Raw genomic sequence first — 22,332 nt, 5'->3', positions numbered from 1 at the left:
GTAGTCATGGGCGATTTCAATTATTCCGATATCTGCTGGAAAACAAACTCATCCAAGAGTACAAAGTCCAACAAATTCCTCACTTGCCTTGCAGACAACTTTATGGTCCAGAAGGTAGAAGAGGCAACAAGAGGATCAGCAACTCTTGATCTAATCTTAACAAATGTTGAAGACCTGATCAATACAGTTGAAGTGGTTGGATCCTTAGGGGCAAGTGACCATGTGCTCCTGGAGTTTGCAATACAAAGGAATGCTGAAACTAAGACAAGTCAAACACGCATTCTCGACTTTAAGAGAGCTGACTTCCAAAAAATGAAGGAATTACTGAGCGGCATTCCATGGACGCCGATATTAAAAAACAAGGGAGTTAAGGATGGATGGGAGTTTTTCAAAAGTGAAATACTCAAGGCGCAAATGCAAACAGTGCCAACAAAGAAGAAAAATAAGACAAGTGCAAAGAAGCCAGAATGGATGTCCAAAGAACTTCTAACTGAGCTAAAGCTCAAAAGTGACATGCACAAGAAGTGGAAAAGGGGAGAAATCACCAAAGAAGAATTCAAACGTATAGCCAACACCTGTAGGGAAAAGGTTCGCAAGGCTAAAGCACAAAATGAGCTCAGGCTTGCCAGGGACATAAAAAACAACAAAAAAGGCTTTTTTGCTTACGTTGGTAGAAAAAGGAAGAAAAAGGAGGCGATAGGGCCTCTGCAAGGAGAAGATGGGGTGATGGCGACAGGGGACAGGGAAAAGGCAGAACTGCTCAATGCCTTCTTTGCCTCGGTCTTCTCACAAAAAGAAAGCCATCTTCAACCTCAGCAACATGGAATGGGCGAAGGATTGGGGGAACTCCAACCCCAAATAGGGAAACAAGTTGTCCAGGAACACCTGGCCTCTCTAAACGAATTCAAGTCCCCAGGGCCAGATCAGCTACATCCAAGAGTATTGAAGGAATTAGCGGAAGTTATTTCAGAACCACTAGCAATTATCTTCGAGAGTTCTTGGAGAACGGGAGAAGTCCCAGCAGATTGGAGGAGGGCGAATGTGGTCCCTATCTTCAAGAAGGGAAAAAAGAACGACCCAAACAATTACCGTCCGGTCAGCCTCACATCGATACCAGGCAAGATTCTGGAAAAGATCATCAAGGAAGTGGTCTGCGAACACTTAGAAACAAATGCGGTCATTGCTAATAGTCAACACGGATTTACCAAAAACAAGTCATGCCAGACTAATCTGATCTCTTTTTTCGATAGAGTTACGAGTTGGGTCGATACAGGGAATGCTGTGGATGTAGCCTACCTGGATTTCAGTAAGGCCTTCGACAAAGTCCCCCACAACCTTCTGGCAAATAAACTAGTAAAATGTGGGCTAGACAAAACTACGGTTAGGTGGATCTGCAATTGGCTAAGCGAACGAACCCAAAGGGTGCTCACCAATGCGTCATCTTCATCATGGAAAGAAGTGACAAGTGGAGTGCCGCAGGGCTCCGTCCTGGGCCCGGTTCTGTTCAACATCTTTATTAACGACTTAGACGAAGGGTTAGAAGGCACGATCATCAAGTTTGCAGACGACACAAAACTGGGAGGGATAGCTAACACTCCAGAAGACAGGAGCAGAATTCAAAATGATCTTGACAAACTAGAGAGATGGGCCGAAACTAACAAAATGAAGTTCAACAGGGACAAATGCAAGATACTTCATTTCGGCAGAAAAAATGGAAATCAAAGATACAGAATGGGGGACGCCTGGCTTGACAGCAGTGTGTGCGAAAAAGACCTTGGAGTCCTCGTGGACAACAAGTTAAACATGACCAACAATGTGATGCAGCAGCTAAAAAAGCCAACGGGATTCTGGCCTGCATCAATAGGGGAATAGCGTCTAGATCCAGGGAAGTCCTGCTCCCCCTCTATTCTGCCTTGGTCAGACCACAACTCGAATACTGTGTCCAATTTTGGGCACCACAGTTGAAGGGAGATGTTGACAAGCTGGAAAGCGTCCAGAGGAGGGCGACTAAAATGATTAAGGGTCTGGAGAACAAGCCCTATGAGGAGCGGCTTAAAGAGCTGGGCATGTTTAGCCTGCAGAAGAGAAGGCTGAGAGGAGACATGATAGCCATGTACAAATACGTGAAGGGAAGTCATAGGGAGGAGGGAGCAGGCTTGTTTTCTGCTGCCCTGCAGACTAGGACACGGAACAATGGCTTCAAACTACAGGAAAGGAGATTCCACCTGAACATCAGGAAGAACTTCCTCACTGTGAGGGCTGTTCGACAGTGGAACTCTCTCCCCCGGGCTGTGGTGGAGGCTCCTTCCTTGGAGGCTTTTAAGCAGAGGCTGGATGGCCATCTGTCGGGGGTGCTTTGAATGCGATTTCCTGCTTCTTGGCAGGGGGTTGGACTGGATGGCCCATGAGGTCTCTTCCAACTCTACTATTCTATGATTCTATGATTCTATGATTCATTGGCTGGGTTCAGTGCTGTCTGGGTCAGAGTGAACTACAACTCCCAGATTCCATGGGCAATCACTCCCAAACCCTGCCAGTATTCGCAGCTGGCCATGTTAAGTCTGTGTGCCAAGTGTAGTCCAGATCCGTCATTTGCTGGGATCAGGGCTCTCTGGATAAGAGTGAACTAAAACTCCCAGATCTGAGGTCAATCACCCCCAAACCAGGCCCACATGCACAGTTGGCCATGTTGGGTCTGTGTGCTAAGTTTGATCTAGATCTGACATCAGCTGGGTTCAGTGCTTTCTGGATGCAGGTGAACTATAATCCCCAAAATCAAGGTCCATTCCCACAGACCCCTGCAGTATGTTCAGTTGGTCATGGGGCTTCTCTATGCCATGTTTAGTCCCAGTCCATTGTTGGTGGGAGTCATAGTATCAGTGAAGGTACTGCAAGTCCCATCATCCACGGCAATTTTGGTCCAGATCCATTGTTGGTTGGGTTAACAGTGCTCTCTGGATGTAGGTCAAGTACAACTCTTGTAAATCATGGTGAAGTCTCCCCCAAACCTCTTGTTCATTTGCTGATCAATTCCTCTGTTAACTGCGTGCCATAGGAAAGGGTAAGAAGGGGTTAAGGTAGAGGCAGTGTGAGGGGTCGTGCAAATTAAGGAGCTCTGGGATGTCCATTCTGAAGGAAAAACAACATCTAGAGTGAAATTGTCCCTGCATGAAAGCCTTCACTTGGGTGGGGGGCAGAATGGTGTTTGTGGAGGATACTGGCAGGGTTTGGGCTACATGTTCATGGCACTCAATATGGCTTGCATATCAATGGAGGGAGGGCCATTGGTGTCTCCTGCTCAGTGGGAACTATAGCTGTTTGTGGAGGCAGGAGGCTGTCTGTGTAAGTGGACACCTCCTCCACATACACACATACACACATACACATTTTTCACTTTTATTAAGTGTATAGATGAGACCAATGAATCAGCTTGATTTGAAGTCCAGTTCAGAAATAAACAGAGTATAGATATCGAGTGAGTCAGGAATTTCTGAGTCTTCAAATGCTAGGCTCTAATTCCCATTCAGCCAAAGCCAACATGGTCAATAATCAGGGATGAGGGCAAGCCTAGCTTCACAGCATTTGGAAGCCTGTCAAGCATGTATTATCCCAGCATTTGGCACATCTAAGTAGGATTGGGTAGGAGTTCTGCCTGCAACCCCAAAGCAATTAGAGAATCATGCCAGCTTCATGATGTGTCTGCCTTTTTTTCTGAGAGTAGAGACACATGGGTTGGAAATACAAACCATACCACTATATCACTACTAGCTACCCAAAAGACCAATAATTGTACTGGTTAGCATTTTGTCAAATGAACATCCACTGGAAATATGCTTCACTTATAAATTATGTGCCTTTGAGATAACATAAAGGCCAACAAGCCCATAAATCTCATAATGTCCAATGTTTTGAATGTTTTATATTCTAGGATATAATTCCATAGTCTAAACGCAAACAGCTACAGATCATATAAAGTCCAGGATTTTCACGCATTTGTGTATTTGTGTGAGACAGAAGCAATCTCCCAATATAGAATGACGGACACCTTTGACAAGATCCAAGAAGTAACAAACAGCACAATCTTCAGGTCAAGCCAAAAACATACAAAAATAGATTAATTCAAATCTAAAATATTTAATCATCTTAATGAGATCACTACATTACATCTGTTATAACGTATATCTAAATCATATGTTGTGGAGTACCAATAGGATAGAGACAGATCAGTATACCTATGGTTATGTTGTTAAGCAAATTGGCAATAATTTATCATACAACAAGCACCATCTTCCCTGTGGCACCCCGGCTGTAAATGATGTCTTGCTGGGCTTCGGCCACTTTCTCCAGCGGATATTCACAGCCCACAAATGGTTTCAGCCAACCAGCTTCTGCTCCTGCAAGAATAGCCGCTGCACATTGCTTCATCTCCTCCTAAACAAGGTAAAGCAAAGCACCAGATTTCAAGTAAAACATTTCAGGAAACCATTTGGCCCCTTTCAAGGAGGCATCTGTCAAGAGTTCACTTTCTAAATATATGCACTGTGTGGAGACGGTCCCTGTTTTTACCAAGACAGGGCTAGGTGAGAATTCTGCTTAAAACTTCAAAGCAAAGGTAATATACATGTGCCTCAAGAAGGCACCATAGCCATTTTTTAAATTCTCAGAGGCTCATCTCCCTCGCAACCCACTTTTTTCAATAGTTACAACCCCACTTTCTCAAAGAATGGAAGACCTGTATCTGCCAGGGCTAGATTTTTTTTTTCTGAGACAAGGTATGATCCTTGTAGAAGGCTGCTGGGAGTCAGCATTAACAATAGCAGATTAGATGCTCTTGTTTAGTATACGGCAAATTCCTACCTTCCTAAATTTGTATTTATATGCTATGCAACAGAAAAAATGTGGGTTTTACAACCAGAAATCTGCATGGACAATGAATGTTCTTATGCCTTTTCTAAATCACTGAAGCCCTGCAAATCCATTAAAATTAATTCCTAAGGACAGGGGAAAGACATGGACGCATTACATAAGAATGGAAATCACTAGGATTTCTCTCTTGTCCTCTTATCATGAGAGCTCAGGGTTTAAAAGAATTCTATCCAAAACCTGTTTTGTAATTTAAACAGGACAGAAATGCAGGCCAGAATCCTGTTCGGTAGTTATGAGTGTATAACCAAGAATTTCGTGACTGTTTTGTAGTTATGATTTCTAAGCAGCCCTTCCTTTAAGGACTAGATGAAGAAAGGGAACATCTCTCAGCCTGCATTTATGGTGAAGCGGCTGCAAGTAAAAGGGGCTGCTCATCTGTTTGTTACTTGGGAAGCAGCTGGCTGATGGTTCTATACCCGCTAGCTGGTTTTGACCTTATTGTTGTATCCCAGCCACAGGCTGGCCACGGCTACGTTCAAGATGATGACACTGAAGGGGACTTTGGTTTCCAAGATGGAACAGAAGAGGATTCTGGTTTGGGGATTTTGCAGCAGTCTGAGCCTCCTGTTAGAGACATGCAGTTTCACTTTGAGCAAGATGACCTGCTGGCCCCAGAAGAGTCAGATAACGGTCAAGCTGACATTCTTCCTTTGGGAGTTTTTGAGGAGGATTCGACAGTTGTGAGAAATAATGAGGAGGTAACTGGAGAACTAACAAATAATGAAGGAGCCGGGGCAACTGAAGACCAGTTGCGAGATAACAGTGACCCTGAGCTGTCCAGGCAAGACCATTTGTCTTGGCGGGGCTCTGAGCTCCGCAGAAGCGATCGTTTGGCGTGCAAAGGCCAGCTTTCGAAAGAATCAAGCTGTGGCAAAAGAAACGCCTTCTTGGGTTGCTATTAAAAGAAGCCTGTGCAGACCATGCCCTTTGTCAGAGCAATTCATCGCTTCATCCTTGTGCATGTTTCCCTTGCCAGTGTCTTGGAGTCTAGGGCCTTGTTTTGTGCTTTCTAAGGACTACACTTTGCCTCTGGGATTACTTTGCATTCTTGGACCCTGTTTCTTGCTTCCTACGAATTAATACCTTGTTTGGTGGATTACTTATATTTTTGGACCTTGTGTTTTGGATCCTGTGGACTAAGACATTGTGCTCTGAACTTCATGCTTTGGATTCTATGGATTAAGACCTTGTGCTTTGGATTTCATGGACTAACTCTGTGTCTTATGGATTATTGCTATTACTTTGCCTTTTGAACCAATGGACCTTGCCTTTTGAACTGATGGACATATATGCATTATTGATTCCCTTTTACCTTTGGACACTTTCTTTATAACATTGAATTATCTTTTGATTGCTTGCTTCATCTATATTCTGCTTTGCTTTAATAAAGACTTTAAAAGACTATTTGTGTGTTGACTGGGTATCCTAGCAAGGTGAACTTAGCCTGAGGTGCGACACTTATATGGCTTCAGTCCAGGTTATTTAAAGTGCTATATCTCTCTCTACGAACCTGTCAAATACCTACAATCCTTTTGGGAGGGACTTCTCTCTATCCCACCACCCGCTCAAGCATATTTGGTGGGAACATGAGAAAGGCCTTTTCGGTGGCTGCTCCCAGACTGTGGAACTCCCTCCCAGGACCAAGTAGGATGGTCCCATCCAGTTAAGACATTTCTTGGGCAAGGTCTTGGAGTCTTGCCTCTCAGCTCCAGGGATTCTTGGAAGATACGGATTTTCTGGACCAATCACAGTCTGGCTTCAGGCCTGGGTTCAGTACCGAGACGGCTTTGGTCGCCTTGGTGGATGACCTCCGCAGGGAGCTGGACAGGGGAAGTGGTTCTCTTGGACATCTCAGCGGCTTTCGATACCATCGACCATGGTATCCTTCTGGGGCGGCTCTCTGGGATGGGCCTTGGGGGTATTGCACTGCAGTGGCTCCAGTCCTTTCTGGAGGGTCGTTCCCAGTTGGTGAAGCTGGGGGACACCTGCTCGGACCCCTGGCCATTGACCTGTGGGGTCCCGCAAGGTTCTATTTTGTCCCCCATGTTTTTTAATATCTACATGAAACCGCTGGGAGAGGTCATCCGGAGTTTTGGAGTACGGTGCCATCTCTATGCGGATGACACCCAACTCTACTACTCTTTTCCACCTAAATCCAAGGAAGCCCCTCGGATACTGGACCAGTGTCTGGCCGCTGTGTTGGCCTGGATGAGGGTGAACAAACTGAGACTTAATCCTGACAAGACAGAGGTCCTCCAGGTCAGTCCTACATCTGATCGGGGTATTGGGTGGCAACCTGTGCTTGACGGGGTCGCACTCCCCCTGAAGGCGCAGGTCCGCCGCTTGGGGGTCCTCCTGGATTCAGGGCTGACTCTTGAGGCTCAGGTATCGGCCGTGGCCGGGAGGGCCTTTGCACAATTAAAACTTGTGCGCCAGCTGCGAACATACCTCGAGAAGTCTGATCTGACCATGGTGGTCCATGCCTTAGTTACCTCTAGACTGGACTATTGCAATGCGCCTGGAAATTACAACTAGTACAGCGATCGGCAGCCAGGCTTCTAACTGCAGCGAATTACAGGGTGCGTTCAACGCCTCTGTTTAAGGAGCTCCACTAGCTGCCGTTTACTTTCCGGGCCCAATTCAAGGTGCAGGTTATCACCTACAAAGCCCTAAATGGTTTGGGACCCACCTACCTTAGAGACCGCATCTCCCCCTACGAACCCGCACGTTCTCTTCGCTCGTCGGGGGAGGCCCTTCTCTCGCTCCCACCACCCTCGCAGTTGTGGTTGGTGGGGACGAGAGAGAAGGCCTTCTCCGTCGTGGCCCCCCGGCTTTGGAACTCTCTTCCTAGAGAGATCAGGCAGGCCCCTACCCTCCTCTCCTTTCGTAGGAGCTTAAAAACCTGGCCCTTCCAAAAGGCCTTTGATACCTAATTTGATGTTGGACTGATCCATCTGCCCATTTTATAATAGCCCCCATTTCGAGATGTTGCCAATGCTATTTTGCACTTTATGGTCCATTTCTACCGGCACATTCTGTTCTGGATTTTATGAATTAGTCTCCTGTTTTAATATTGTATGTTTTTCATATGCTTCTTGCCGATTTTAACGATTGTTTTATTGCTATTGATGTTTTACTGGTATAATTGTTTTATAGTCATGTTACTGATATTGATTGTTTTATCGGGCTAGGCCCCATGTAAGCCGCCCCGAGTCCCTTCGGGGAGATGGGGCGGGGTATAAAAATAAAGTTATTATTATTATATTATTATTATTTGTAATCAGGAATTTAGGGGAGAATGAGGGGCATATTGCTGGGGAGGTTGTGAGGGAGAGGGAACTGGGGAAGATATTTAGTTTTAAATGTTATTTTAATTGCACAAGTCTTTTTACTGTATCTTAACTATATTTTGAATTCATAACACAAATCTGTCCATAGCAAATAAATCAGCAGATTAAAACAGCAAAAAGGTTATCATTTTACCTTAGTTGCAGAAAATAAAGAAACTCCTCTGATACTTGTTTCTTTAGCCATAGTTTCCCTAGGATTTATCTGAATGAGACCTCGAGAACCCACAATCTGTCACAAGAGAGATGGAAAAAATAGCATTCTAAATGTCTGCAGGTTACAGCAAAGTTCTCATTAAAATGTTAGGTGGATGCTTACCATCACTCTCCCTCCACTTGACAGCAGTTTCAAATCATTGTCAAGGTTGACATCAGCCAACATCTCAATTATTATATTGATATCTTGGGCCGCAGCACTTCTCTATATGACAAATACATTACTTGTTAAGAATAGTAAAACTAGTAAAGTTCATCATCTTTGAAACTCACAATGTTTTTTTATCTTTCCCATCTGTATCATTCTTTACTCAGCTTACAAACATTACAGAACTAAACTATAACAGAAACAAAGCAAACACAGAAACAAACAAAACAAGCAAATAGTTTGAAAAAGAAAACAGAAAAAACCGCAAATGGATGGCAAATTAAACTGTTGGAGTATGCTGAAAGAAATGTCTTCAACAACTGTTTAAAGACAGAATAGCAATGGGTCCGCAGATCCCAGTAGTAAGAGAATACAGCATCTCAATGCCATTACTATCACTGAACTCAACAGGACTTACTTCTGAGCAAAGATGCACAAGATCACACTGAATTTACAATCCAGAATTATATCCTAGAAATTGGAGATACAAGCATAAGGTTGTGCTAAAAATTACCTTAATCTGAGCTATATAATTTTCATCGTTGTGATTAAATACAGCATAGGCTCCATTTCTCAAAACCAGGTTCATTCCTGCCTCAGTTCCAGCTGTGCCCAAGATCTTCAAGCCATAAGCTTTTGCAAGCTGGCACGTTGCTACTCCAACCTAAGAAAATTATGTGTGTGTGTGAAAAAGATATATAGACTGTGTGTGCGTGAAAAGGATATATAGACTGTGTTTACATTTGTAATACAGATGTATTAAAATATCATTGTCTTCCAAGATTATTTTGATAACATTTTTGCTGACTCCTTTTGAATGAAACATTTCCAAAAACTACAGCAGAATGCCCTTTTTAATTTTCAGTGGGGTTAGCCCAGGCATGGGCAAACGTGGGCACTCCAGGTGTTTTGGACTTCAACTTCCACAATTCCCAACAGCCTACTAGCTGTTAGGAATTGTGGAAGTTGAAATCCAAAACACTTGGTGCGCCCAAATTTGCCCATACCTTAGTTAACCTGTTAAACAAAAAACAAAAAAGCCCCAACAATTTCATGACACATATAAGATTAACAAGATGTATTTGGATGGCTTTTGTGGACTGCTGGCCAGTTGGATCATGTATCAGATGATATGGTGTGCAATTCACAAAGGCTTGTTGGTTTTCAAGATATTCTGTTACCCTTAATAACTTTCACTGACATCACCTCAGCTCTCTGTATTTTTAAAACCCTTGTTACTCGATACATCTACATAAAATAATATAATTGCTAATCTTGAAGATATTTTGTTGCCCTTAATAACTATTACTGACTTCCCAGTAGCGCTGTGTGTTTTTAAAGTCCTTGTTACTTGATACATTTACACAAAACAATATACTATTTCTCTTAGTCACTGTGCAGACAACATCTCTGAAACAAAATCAGGGAAATAAATAATTAAGCCAACCAACTGTACATACTTCTGTTTCCCCTTCATAGAGAGATTTTACTATCAGCTCAATTACCATATACATCCATTCAGTCTTCAAATTTCCAAGGTAAGAATAATCAACACACTCTCAGTAACATGACTTGAAACTATGCTTGAAAATTGCACTTTGAATATAGGAAGTGCTCTCTCTAGGCACTGTGGTCTTACTTGGACACAATCACCTCCATCCATTACAGAATGCTGTAAAATATGCTTACAGAATAGTGCCTCACTTGGCACCAATTAAACATTTAAAGGTCCCCATATTTAACCATTATAAGAAGTGCAAAGCCAGCAATACGTAGAAAGGAACTCTGCCAGGAAAATTTACTAGTTAAGTAAGTTCACCTGAATCCTTATGGTCCCATTTACATTGCTATATAATGCAGTTTGAACTGCATTATAATGGTCTGTGTAGACTCATATAATGAAGTCTGAACTGCATTGAACTGGATTATATGAGCCTACACTGCTATATAATCCAGTTCAATTAAGTTAATCCACATTCTGAAACTGCATTATATGGAAGTGTAGATGGGACCAGAGATGAGCAACCCTTGGTCCTCCAGTGTTTTAAAGTGTATCTCCTACAATTCATGATCACTGGGATGGTGGTGAATCAAAGAACAACAATTTCTACTAAACATGTTACCATGTACTGCATGACCATAAGAGCCCTATGAAGATGATCTCAATGGTCTGGTAGACTGAACACCCAGAGAGCATTTCAAAAGGGGAGGTGTGGATTGTGCACTGGGGCATGCTTGCAAGTACATAACAGAAACAATAACCTCTAGCAAGCATTGCATTTTAATCATGGATTCTTGAAAGAAAAAATGGTCCAGTTTTTAATATGTTTGAAACTCTGAAAGCACTGTGATTACAAGAAAGCATAATGCCACAAAAGTTAAACTCTTCTCCATACAAGGGTTAGATTCCAATGCCCTATAACCAAAGTGGGCAAACTTTTAAGGACTGGGAACCATTTGTGCCCCCTTCCATGACACATTGACAGGTTACATCCTTCCCCATCTGCAGAGAGGGGAATACCTGCAAAACAGCAAATCAGAGGGCATTTCTAGAAATGCTTCTTTGGCCTAAAATAGGCTGGAGAGGAAAAATATATTTAACATATAAAACTCAGCTCTGGAAATACTGGCATAGATTCTGGTTAACTCAATTCCCATATCTGCCTTACAACCATAAAGTGGCTTTTCAGAATACCTACCCCTCCACTTGCTCCATGGACTAGCACAGTTTCTCCTGCATTAGCAGAACCCCTGAAAAAATACACAAGAATACAGCCAATAAGAAAAAAATAGTCAACAATGTTATGGCTGTACTTCTTTTTTTTTAAAAAAGCATCAGTCAAGATGGACTATTGGTCAATGAACAGCCACAGTGTATTCTAGGTTTCCTTCATGGCAGCAACATTTATATGATTCACAATACTCATATGGAAGAACTCTTGTGTATTCATAATTACAGGAATATTCCATCAAATATGTAATAAGCAAAGAGGAAAAAATAGACAATCAGCATTTTGAACCCGTTATTTTTCAGAGTGTTGGAATAAATTTTCCATCACCTGCTAGGAGTTCTGCCAATGGAACAAGGTTTCTGTAAAAGCCTTCAGCTAACCAAATCAATATTACCTTTTTGCTTAGCCACAAAACAAAAGCAGTAGCAGAAGTGTTCCACGGAATGCCCACATATTTATTGCATAAAGAAACTGGGAAAAATTAATAAAACAAAACATGTGACCGTATTGAAAGACTCTGTAGTGAAGACTTCCAATTATAGCACTTTACTTGAAGTGCGTGGAAAAGATTTTGTCAAATGATGCAATTAAGCATTACTGCCTGAAACAGTACCAAACTTTTTTTTAAGTCTCCTCTCAGACAGAGGGTAAGTTAGTTACAAAGGTGAAGCCCAGATGTTTTCTGTAAGTTACAGAAAAAGAGAAATGGCTCAAGAGCAAAGCAAAACCTAATTCTGGCTGAAATAAATATATGATGATAATACAAGCAATCCCCTAGTTACAAACAAGACTTGTTCTGTAGGTTTGTTCTTAAGTTGAACGGGTACATTTTAAAGTGTAACTCCAGCCATATATATATATATGTGTGTGTGTGTGTGTGTGTGTGTGTGTGTGTGTGTGTGTGTGTGTGTTAGCTTTGGATAGCATAGGGAAGTGTTAACACCCCCATGGAGTTTGTTCTGCTGTCTGAGCCCCTGTTCAGAAGATTTCACCTCACTTTCTGTACCCGTGGGAATTGGATTTTGAAAAATTTAGCTTGTTGTGGAAACGAGGATTGACGAGAAAGCTTCAGTGGAGACACCTTTCCCCCATGATAACTCTTTCAGGAGTGAATTTCCCTTCCTATGAGTAGATTTGTCTCACTTCCTGTTGTCTCACCCCTGTTTTTAACTATGAATCATGTATAAATCGGTTAACTGTAACTCGGGGACTGCAGTATGCTAGATAACTGCCGAATTTTTTGTGGTGAGGTGGACATGACAGGTTATTCTTCAAACAGGGACATCATACACAAATCCTTAAATTTGATCATCACAAATTCAGTCATGGTTCCACTTATTGTGCCAGCAGGAGGGAGATCACAGAAGTGGATTTCCACATCTGCTCCTTTTCTCAGCAACTGCAGAAATTACTGGCATATGATCAGAGGACTTTATGGATGGACTGTATGCTAGCACAGGGAATGGAGAGTGGAAGGGACAGAGGGAAGTTGTCAACTGAATGACAGTACTGAATGGAGCAGAGTAAAAAGGCAGGCAAACAATGTGCCAATGACCACCACAGCATGGAAGTGCATACTGCCGTTCATACACAGAAGCTCGCTTTTGGAAACTTTTATTATTCTCATTTTCTAAGCATTGCAAGTTATACTATTTTTTTCCTTTTTCTGGTCAAGACAAAAGTTCTCCTTACTGCTTCTCTATTGCTATGGCAAGTGTGTACAAATCCAACCAAGCAGGAGCATCAAATATCGCAAGCCAACTGAAACTGGAATGTCCTGGTCCCTGAATATCCAGGACTTCTACACCTCATATGTGTATTTAGTAGAAAGCATTAAACGCCTGTATTTTAACTGCTCCAAAGCTATCTTAGGATGATGTCTTACTTTTGAAACAGAGCATGGTATGCTGTAAAATATGGAATTCCAACTGCAGCACCTTGCTTGAAGTCCAGTTTATCAGACAAGGGAAAGACTGAATCAGCTGCTGCAACAGCATATTCAGCATAACCGCCAGAATCAGTTTTAAGGGTAAAAACCCTGTCTCCTCTCTAGTGGAAGAAAACAAATGCACAAAAGTGAAGCCTTGTGCCAAAATGTTTTCTGCAGTTTTCGTGTGAAAATGATCTAGCAATCCCTGAAATGTAGGTGAAACAACCACAATAAGAAGCATTTTGCTAGCTATATCGAGTAATGCCAGGAACAGCAAGATAATGGCAGATCACAATGGAACTTTCTGAAGCCCAGCATTTCATAGTGCTTTCCAGAGTTATTGGAAACATCTGAAGTTGTTCTTGATGTCTGGAACGCAACCTACTTGTGCTACTTTCACAACTATGAACCTGCAGGATCTCTTTGCTCGTCGGAGGAGGACCTCCTCTCGCTCCCACCACCCTCGCAGTCGCGGTTGGTGGGGACGAGAGAGAGGGCCTTCTCTGTCGTGGCCCCCCGGCTCTGGAACTTGCTCCCCAGGGAGATCAGGCAGGCCCCTACTCTCCTCACCTTTCGGAAGAGCCTGAAAACATGGCTCTTCCAACAGGCCTTTGGCAACTGATCTCCTTAGTAGGATCAACCTGTTGTCATCTAGAAATAGTCCCTTGTGTACGCCTTCCCCAGCACTTTAATGGGAATGATAGCTTGGATAACCACCCTCCCTGATGATACCGACATAATTTGCATTTTTGGCCCAGTTCCTTTTGGAGCCAACCCAAGATTTTATCATTATAGCTTCGTATGTGATTTTTATGATCTGTTTTATTGTTGTTTATTCATTTGTTTATTGCTTTGTTTTTATATTGTTGATGTCCGGGCTTGGCCCCATGTAAGCCGCCCCGAGTCCCTTTGGGGAGATGGGGCGGGGTATAAAATTATTATTATTATTATTATTATTATTATTATTATTATTATTATTATTATTATTATTATTATGCATATACAGTGGCCTCTTGGCATCCACTGGGGTTTGGCTCCAGAACCTATCATGGCTACCAAAATCAGTGGATGATCCAGTTCCATTATATAAAATGACAAAATCAAAGTTTGTTTTGTGGAATTTGGGGGGTGTACTTGGCACAAAACTGACTCATTTCCTTTGTTTCCCCCTTCCCTCTTTTCCTCCAGATGTGTTATAGTTGGTGCACTTCTCCTGAATGTCTGGAAAGGGGAAAGAAAGAGAACAGGGTAGTCCTAAGGACTTCATGAAGTACTCTTCCCATTAGAAAAATAACGTTGTTGGGTACAGCCCATGAAAAGTGCAGGACCTTTGAAAAATGATGGTGCAATTGGAACTTGTACCCTGAGGTTCACTTACAGGGATTTCATTTTCATTAGCTGCGTGACTTTGTTGGGAAGATAAAGAAATAGCCCTTTTCAATCATTTCTAAAACCACGGCAAGTGACTATTATGAATCTTTTCCCCAGACAGAAATTGTAAAGAAATGCCAGGCTGCCAGTGATAGTATTGCATCAGAGATAATAAATAAGCAGCCTACCACAATATGGACTTTGGATACGTAAAAGCTAGATAACTACCAAAACTAAAGCAAACAGATTAAATGTTAATGTTTAAATATTTTCCAAAGAAAAATGTACCTGCACTTGAATTAATGTTAGTATTTACGATTACATGCTATCAAACTGCATCTGTTTAATGAAGCATGTGCAATGAAGTACAAGGTGCATGGAACAACCAAACTTTGCTTAGTCATTCATAGGTAGGACAGAACTTCAGAATTGCAGAAGAGGTAGACTTCATATCACAGAAGAGGAAATTGTGTTTTTGACCACAATTAACCCATTCCAGTTATAAGATCTTAACTCATTATGAAAGAGATTAAAAATGAGAAAATAGTTTAAAATCAAATACCTTGAAAGAAGTTACTTTTTTCCCAACTTCATATACTACACCAGATACATCTTCACCAGGTGTGTATGGCAATGTTGGTTGTCTCGTGTACGTCCCAGAGCGAATATAGATGTCTACTGGATTAACGCCACATGCATTAACTCTAATGAGAACCTGTAGAATAAAATGGCATTTGACAAATGACGAGACGTAGAATAAAGAGGATTTTCTTTATGTACTACTTTGTATTTCCCCCCACAGCAACAAATTTGGTACTTTAACAAATCCATAGGCTGGGAATCCACCTTTATTGCTGCTTCATTGTGTTGCTGTTATCCCATTTAGCTGTAATTGCTCCTATTTTATTCATGGCAATTTGAGGATTTTTTTTAGGTGATAAAATTATTATATTTTTCCAAGATATTTCTATTTCAGTGTATTTATTATTTATTTATGTGCCCCATTTATACCTCCCCTTTCTCACCCTGAAGGGGACTTAAGGCGGCTTACACATGGCACAATTAGATGCCCCAAAACACATATAAAATCAAAGCTTAAAATATTAAATATTTAAAAATTTAGACATAAAAATTTAAACATTACTACAGTTAAAAATCACGCCAACCAAAAAAATCATGGTCTAAAGCCATTCCAAGGTCATTATACATTTTAGACATCCAATCTTACACTGCACAGTTATCCAAAAGCTTGATCCCAGAGCCAGATCTTCACTTTCCTTCTGAAGGCCAAAAGGGAGGGGGCTGACCTTACATCGCTGGGGAGGGAGTTCCACAGCCGAGGGGCCACCACCAAGAAGGCCCTGTCTCTCGTCCCAGCCAGCCGTGCCTGTGAAGCAGGAGGGACCGAGAGCAGGGCCTCCCCAGATGATCTTAATCTACGAAGTTTTACCTGATGATCATTTGGAACTGGAATTGGAACATCTGTCTGCACCTTAAGCACTTCAGGGCCACCAAATTCATACACTCTGACAGCTCTCATCATATTTTTGACTTTTAACATGGCACCCTAGCAAATCAGAAATAAAAAACAATATCCTTAATCCCAATGTTTTTCAAATGATCAAACTATTTGCTCTTCCGCTAAAATTTTAACATTTTCCCATCAATTTCATTTTTTTGTGCAATATGTCACCTTTGGATTTTCATCCTATGAAATTCTTAGCCTACAGAAGACAAAAACAACCATCACCAATGTAGCCAAGAAATGGATCAAATAAATATAAACAGGTGCAGCAGCATAGACATTATTTCTCTGCCACATGTTCAGAAATATTAATGCTTTTTAGGATGTTCCTAAAAAAGGTTTGTCCATTTTGTTTTTTAAGTTTTATGACTCTAGAATAAAGAAAACCATGTTTCAAAAAATCAGCAAGTTTTCAAATCTATGGATAAAAAGGTCAATAAGTGCTGGCAGACAATCTGGCACATAAAATATTTTGATTCCTCTTCTTTCTGCTTTTGAAACTTAAAAAATGCCAATATTCCTGCAACATAACTACAGACTATAATAGTAACATACAATGTATTAATCCTAAACATTATATTTCCAAGTATATTCTCAGTCATACTAATGCAAATTCCTCTGACATTCCATGATTATATGGGTGGGAAAAAAAGGAGAATCAATTTTCACTGACCACAATATGGGTAAACATAATTCCTCAGAATATGCGGAAAACTTGTAATTTCTCCTCCATCCTCACAAATTATAATGCCTTCCAGAAGAGGAAAGGAGAATGTTTGAGTACTCTCCAACATATCTTATTAGTTGCATCCCCCAATACTTCTGATATGTTAATCTTAAAGGCAGCTACATGTAATTCATACAAGCAGAAAACTGGAAATCAGTGTTTCCCAATACCCCTTCTAGTTCAGTCCTAATGCAGCAGAACCTGCAGAAAGTTTACATTTCTTCTAGGTGGGTTTCAACAGCTCCTGACTTGTAAGCAGAGCTAAGTAACTGGCTCATATAGATCAATGATGATCAAGGTTAAATATTCTAATAGATTTTTCTCCAAAGCTTGTATTAATGAGTAAAGTACAGGACCAATATCTGCAAGAGATATGTTCCTGAATTTACCATGGAAACAGGAAACTGTGAATAACAGCAAACACTACTGAAATTAGCAACTTCTCCTGGAAGTTACTATATCTCCCACAAGGAATTAGAACATCCGTAGGCAACCATCCTCTCTAGGAATTTGCTTGGTATTCCAGGACAATTGTGGAAACTTCTGATGGAAGCAAACAAGAAACTCACCTGAAGAACATGGAAAATTCCAAGAATCTGTCAGATGTGAGCAGGTAAAGCCAAAGGTACTGGTCCTGCAGGTAGAGGAATCATATTGTATTTTATATCTAGAGAATACCTGTTCACTCATTAATGCCAGGAAGCCACCCTAAAGCTAACATCACTAACACTACCTCAAATTATTATTAATAGTAGCATTATATCTCCCAGAACTGCAAATCAAGGTGGTTTACAAATGTAATGCTGATTCATTGGATACTGAAGAAAGTAACACTTGAGGTAAAAACAGGAGTGTTAGATGAATGTAAAATGCTTTAATTTCATTTGTGGAATCTTTGAGATGTGTCTTTCATTTCCGTCTTCTATGGCAGCATCAGCATGTTTTTTGTGTGTCAGGAGTGACTTGAGAAACTGCAAGTCACTTCTGGTGTGAGAGAATTGGCCGTCTGCAAGGACATTGCCCGGGGAACGCCCGAATTTTTTGAAGTTTTTACCATCCTTGTGGGAGGCTTCTCTCATGTCCCCGCTTGGAGTTGGAGCTGGCAGAGGGTGCTCATCAGTGCTTTCCCTGGGTAAGATTTGAACGAGCAACCTTCAGGTCTGCAACCCAACCTTCAAGTCATCAGTCCTGCCAGCACAAGGGCTTCACCCATTACGCCACCAGAGGCTCCAAGATCAGCATATTAACCACTGCAGATATTTAAATCTTTATATCCCACAAAATTTGTGAAACTTGTATATGGATCAATTTGAACTTTTGAGTATGAATGGCATAAAATTCATGTTTAGACAGAATTTAAAAGGAAATAGGGAAGGAAAGGAATCTAGTAGTACCTTTAAAACTAAGCTACACACACACAGCCTTTATTGGCATATAACAACAAAATCACAACACAGGTATATTATAATAATAATAATAATAATAATAATAATAATAATAATAATCAGCAGCAGCAGCAGCATTATTTATATCCCGCCCCCTCTCCAAATAGGACTCAGGGCGGCTTACAAAAAATAAGTCACAGTACAAAACCAAAACAAAAATAGAATACATAAACAGTACCAAACACAAAGCAAACTAAGAACTGAAAATAACACCATAATAAAATACATCATTTCACATTTTGCTGGATTATATTGTACACCAGGGTAAAAACCAGACAAGAGGAAGTCACAGATAAAAAAAAACATACTTAAAAGTTATTAATTTTAAGGATAAAATTTGCAACAGTCTCACAAAAGAACGCATCAGGGTTGTTCAAAAGATATGGAATTTTATAGCACCCTTGTCATTGACACCACTGTGAAAAATGGAATTCCTGTATTTTACCCGTCTATTATCATATTTGAGGCAAATAGAGTGAAGAAGGAGGGCCAGGAAGACACCACTGCACCATGTCCCCTGTGTCATCAGTTGGGAGCCCCTCCCCCCAAGGACTAACTGCCACTCTGGGGCCAAAGTGAAGAAGGGGGCCCGGAAAGATATTCAGGAGAGGCCCTTCTCTTGGTCCCACCACAGTCACAAATGTAGTTGGTGGGAATGAGAGAGAGGGAGAGGGCTTTCTCAATGGTGGCCCCTGCAGCCCCTGGGATGCTAGGAGACGATACAGTCCCTCAACCGTTTAGGGCAGTGGTTCTCAACCTGCAGGTCCCCAGATGTTTTGGCCTTCAACTCCCAGAAATCCTAATAGCTGGTAAAATGGCTAGAATTTCTAGGAGTTGTAGGCCAAAACACCTGGGGACCCACAAGTTGAGAACCACTGGTTTAGGGCTTTCATGAACTACATTTCCCTGAATCCTGCAGTGGAATGGCCAGGACCTGGCAAGCAGTCCTATTAAGACCTAGTGCTGCATTTCTCAACCTGGGGGTCGGGACCTGTGAGGGTGTTGCAAGGGGGGTTCAAAGGGGCTGCTAAAGACCAGTATTTTCTGTTGGCTATGGGGGGTTCTGTGTGGGAAGTTTGGTCCAATTCGATCGTTGTTGGGGTTCAAGCGGCTCTTTGATTGTAGGTAAACTATCAATCCCAGCAACTACAACTCCCAAATGTCAAGATCTATTTTCCCCAAGCTCCACCAGTGTTCACACTTGGGCATATTGAGTATTCATGCCGAGTTTAGTCCAGAACCATCATTGTTTGAATCCACAGTGCCCTCTGGATCTAGGTGAACTACAACTCCCAAACTCAAGGTCAATGCCCACCAAACCCTTCCATATTTTCTGTCAGTCATGGGAGTTCTGTGTGCCAAGTTTGGTTCAATTACATCGTTAGTGGATTTCAGAATGCTCTTTGATCGTAGGTGAACTACAAATCCCAGCAACTACAACTCCCAAGTGACAAAACCACCCCCCCAACCCCACCAGGTGCTGAAGTCATTAGTTACTCTATGCCAGAAGTCAGAGTAGGAGCTTAATTCTAGAGATCTGTTTCTTAGTCCCTCTGAGATCAAGATACCTCATTATGTATATTATTATGGAAACACAGGAAACCCTAACTCCACACAGGGATAGCCAACCTGTACCCATCCTTGCCTTCTTATCTACAGCAGGCAGGACTGAAGTAGGCCTTTTTGCTCCTTTTGGAAGGGCTCCTTGCTGACCTCACACTCGCCACGTATTTCCCTTTCCCGCCCTCAGTCTTTCCCGCCACCCACGGCCCCGCTCAGCTCACCATCCGAAAGCGCAACTTCCCCAGTCGACACTGACATCTGTCCCTCAAGCCAACCCTACTCGCGCGAGAACCGCGACGCGCCTGCGCACCAAGATTCCTCCGCTTCCCTGGCACAGGGAACGGTGCTTTGTAATGCGCAGGCGCGGGAAGAGGGGCTCGTTTTCCCAGGCTTCTCTTCCGTCCTCTTCCTGGCTCTCTTGTTTTCTTCAATGATCCAATGTTTCACCTTGTGCTAAATGTGAAAAAGATTCAGAAGTTTGGAGAGTAGTACTATGGTTTTAGATCCTAGCCCCTTCCACACAGCTGAATAAAATCTCACAAGCAGGTGGATAATTTAAACAGAAAGGAGGAAACCACGAAAATGAGCAAAATCTGGCTACCAATATTTAAAAAAACTCTCAAATCAGGACGGTAAATAAAGACCAAGACTCAGAAAACGGGGAATTCCAGGCATGACTCAATCAGGGCGAGTTAACACCTAACAAAGGATTCCTCCAGACATGATGCAACCAGGCTTTGAAGCTGCAATGCTTTTCAATGCTAATCAAGGTGGCCAACTGCAGCATTCACACATACATAAACTTGCCTAGTTTCCAACAGACCTCACAACTTCAGAGGATGCCTGCCATAGATGTGGCTGAAACGTCAGAAGAGAATGCTTCTGGAACATGGCCATACAGCCCGGAAACACACAGCAAACCACATTATCTGCTTTGAACTGGAATATATGTCAGTGTGGACTCAGATAACCGAGGGCCCTTCCAGACAGTCCCTATATCCCAGGATCTGATCCCAGGTTTTCTCTTTATCCCAGATTATCTGGCAGTGGGGACTCATATAATCCAGTTTAAAGCAGAAATCCTGGAATCAGATCCTGGGATATAAGGGCCCTGAGGAGCGTCTTGGGAATCTTGATGTGTATGGCTTGGAGAGGGAAGGGCTGAGGGCCCTTCCACACAGCCCTATAACCCAGAATATCAAGGCAGAAAATCCCACAATATCTGCTTTGAACTGGGTTATCTGAGTCCACACTGCCATCTATTCCAGTTCAAAGCAGATAATGTGAAATTTTATTCAGCTGTGTGGAAGGGGCCTGAGAAAAGGGAACATGAGAATCAGGTCTAAAAATTGAAGCTTGTTTTCTGCTACTCTGGAGCCCTGGATTTGAATTGTAGGAGGGGGTTCCACCTGGACATGGGGAGGAATGTCCTGGTAGTGAAAGCTATTTAATAACAAAATATGCTTCTTCCTTGGAGTCTGGTGGGGTCTTCTTCCCCAGGGGTTTTTGAGCAGGGGCTGGATGGCTATCTTTCGGGAGGGTTTTGGTTGTTTCTTCCTGTCTGGTAAAAGGGGGCTGGACTGGATAGCCTTTGAGGTTCCCTCCCAACACTAGGATTCTATGACCTCTTCCACACAGCCATTTGATATAACCCAGAATATTGAGGCAGAAAGTCCACAGTGTCTGCTTTGAACTGGGGTATGGAGTCCACACAGCCATATAATCCAGTTCAATGTGGATTTTATATAGCTGTGTGGAAGGGGCCTATGATTCAATGCATGAATAACCAAAAAGTTGGAGAAAGTTCAAGAGGGTTTTTGTTTGTTTGGGTTTTTTTAATGAAACTTGGAAGATGAAAAACTAGATCCCTACTCCCTCATCTCCTGTGTGTTTGATTAAAAGCCTTTGTTAATTATATCTTCTAAGAATGTATCTTTAAAAAGGAGAGAGATATGTATTTGCATGCCATTTCGGAACAGAAAAAAACAGCTGAAATCTATTTTGACCGAGAGCAGAGGAATATAAAAGACAGTTAGGTTCCCCCCCCCTCCCCTCCCCCTCCCCTCCCCCCGGAAAAATAAAAAGATCCTTTAAAAATGTATAAGTATTATAAAGAAGTATCCTATTGTCATCGAGTAATTTAGAGCAGCAGTGGACAGAGAGATCCAAGCAGCTGTGGGTTAAGCCTTGTGAGATTAAGAAGCCAATATTTCCAGAATAGATCTTACCAAGTTGAAGCAGAAGCCACCAAGGTATTTTATTTAATTTCAGCTGAACATGATGCCAGCCTGCAATAATTCGCGAAAATAGGCTGAGAGACATAACGCAGCCAAACATGTGAAGACTGTGGTCAGTAAAAAAATACACACAAAGGGTCAGAAAAATTCTCAAAAGCAAGCTCA

The 22,332-nt window shown here is 42.0% G+C and overlaps 1 protein-coding gene across 3 annotated transcripts; it reads right to left on the bottom strand.

The window, feature by feature from the left end:
* Positions 1-4,114: 4,114 nt before the first annotated feature.
* On the bottom strand, positions 4,115-20,371 carry LOC100565320 (quinone oxidoreductase). 3 transcript variants are annotated; one of them, XM_008114098.3, is made up of 11 exons: positions 20,152-20,281; positions 17,492-17,556; positions 16,364-16,394; positions 16,121-16,237; positions 15,233-15,385; positions 13,255-13,418; positions 11,337-11,388; positions 9,152-9,301; positions 8,593-8,694; positions 8,410-8,505; positions 4,115-4,431 (listed from the first exon to the last, which is right to left on the bottom strand). In XM_008114098.3, the coding sequence occupies exons 4-11, from the start codon at positions 16,229-16,231 to the stop codon at positions 4,270-4,272; spliced, it is 990 nt and encodes a 329-aa protein (XP_008112305.2). In that variant the 5' UTR covers positions 16,232-16,237; positions 16,364-16,394; positions 17,492-17,556; positions 20,152-20,281; the 3' UTR covers positions 4,115-4,269. The 3 variants fall into 3 exon arrangements, with proteins under 3 accessions (XP_008112305.2, XP_003223090.2, XP_062834218.1); XM_003223042.4 differs by lacking the exon at positions 16,364-16,394 and having other exon boundaries at positions 20,152-20,280; XM_062978148.1 differs by lacking the exons at positions 16,121-16,237; positions 16,364-16,394; positions 17,492-17,556 and having other exon boundaries at positions 20,152-20,371.
* Between the last annotated feature and the right edge of the window lie 1,961 nt (positions 20,372-22,332).

The sequence above is a fragment of the Anolis carolinensis genome, chromosome 4 (assembly GCF_035594765.1).
Source record: "Anolis carolinensis isolate JA03-04 chromosome 4, rAnoCar3.1.pri, whole genome shotgun sequence".
NCBI classification, from domain to species: domain Eukaryota; kingdom Metazoa; phylum Chordata; class Lepidosauria; order Squamata; family Dactyloidae; genus Anolis; species Anolis carolinensis.
Note: the sequence above shows the minus strand (reverse complement) of the source record. Positions and strands in the feature narration are given on the sequence as shown.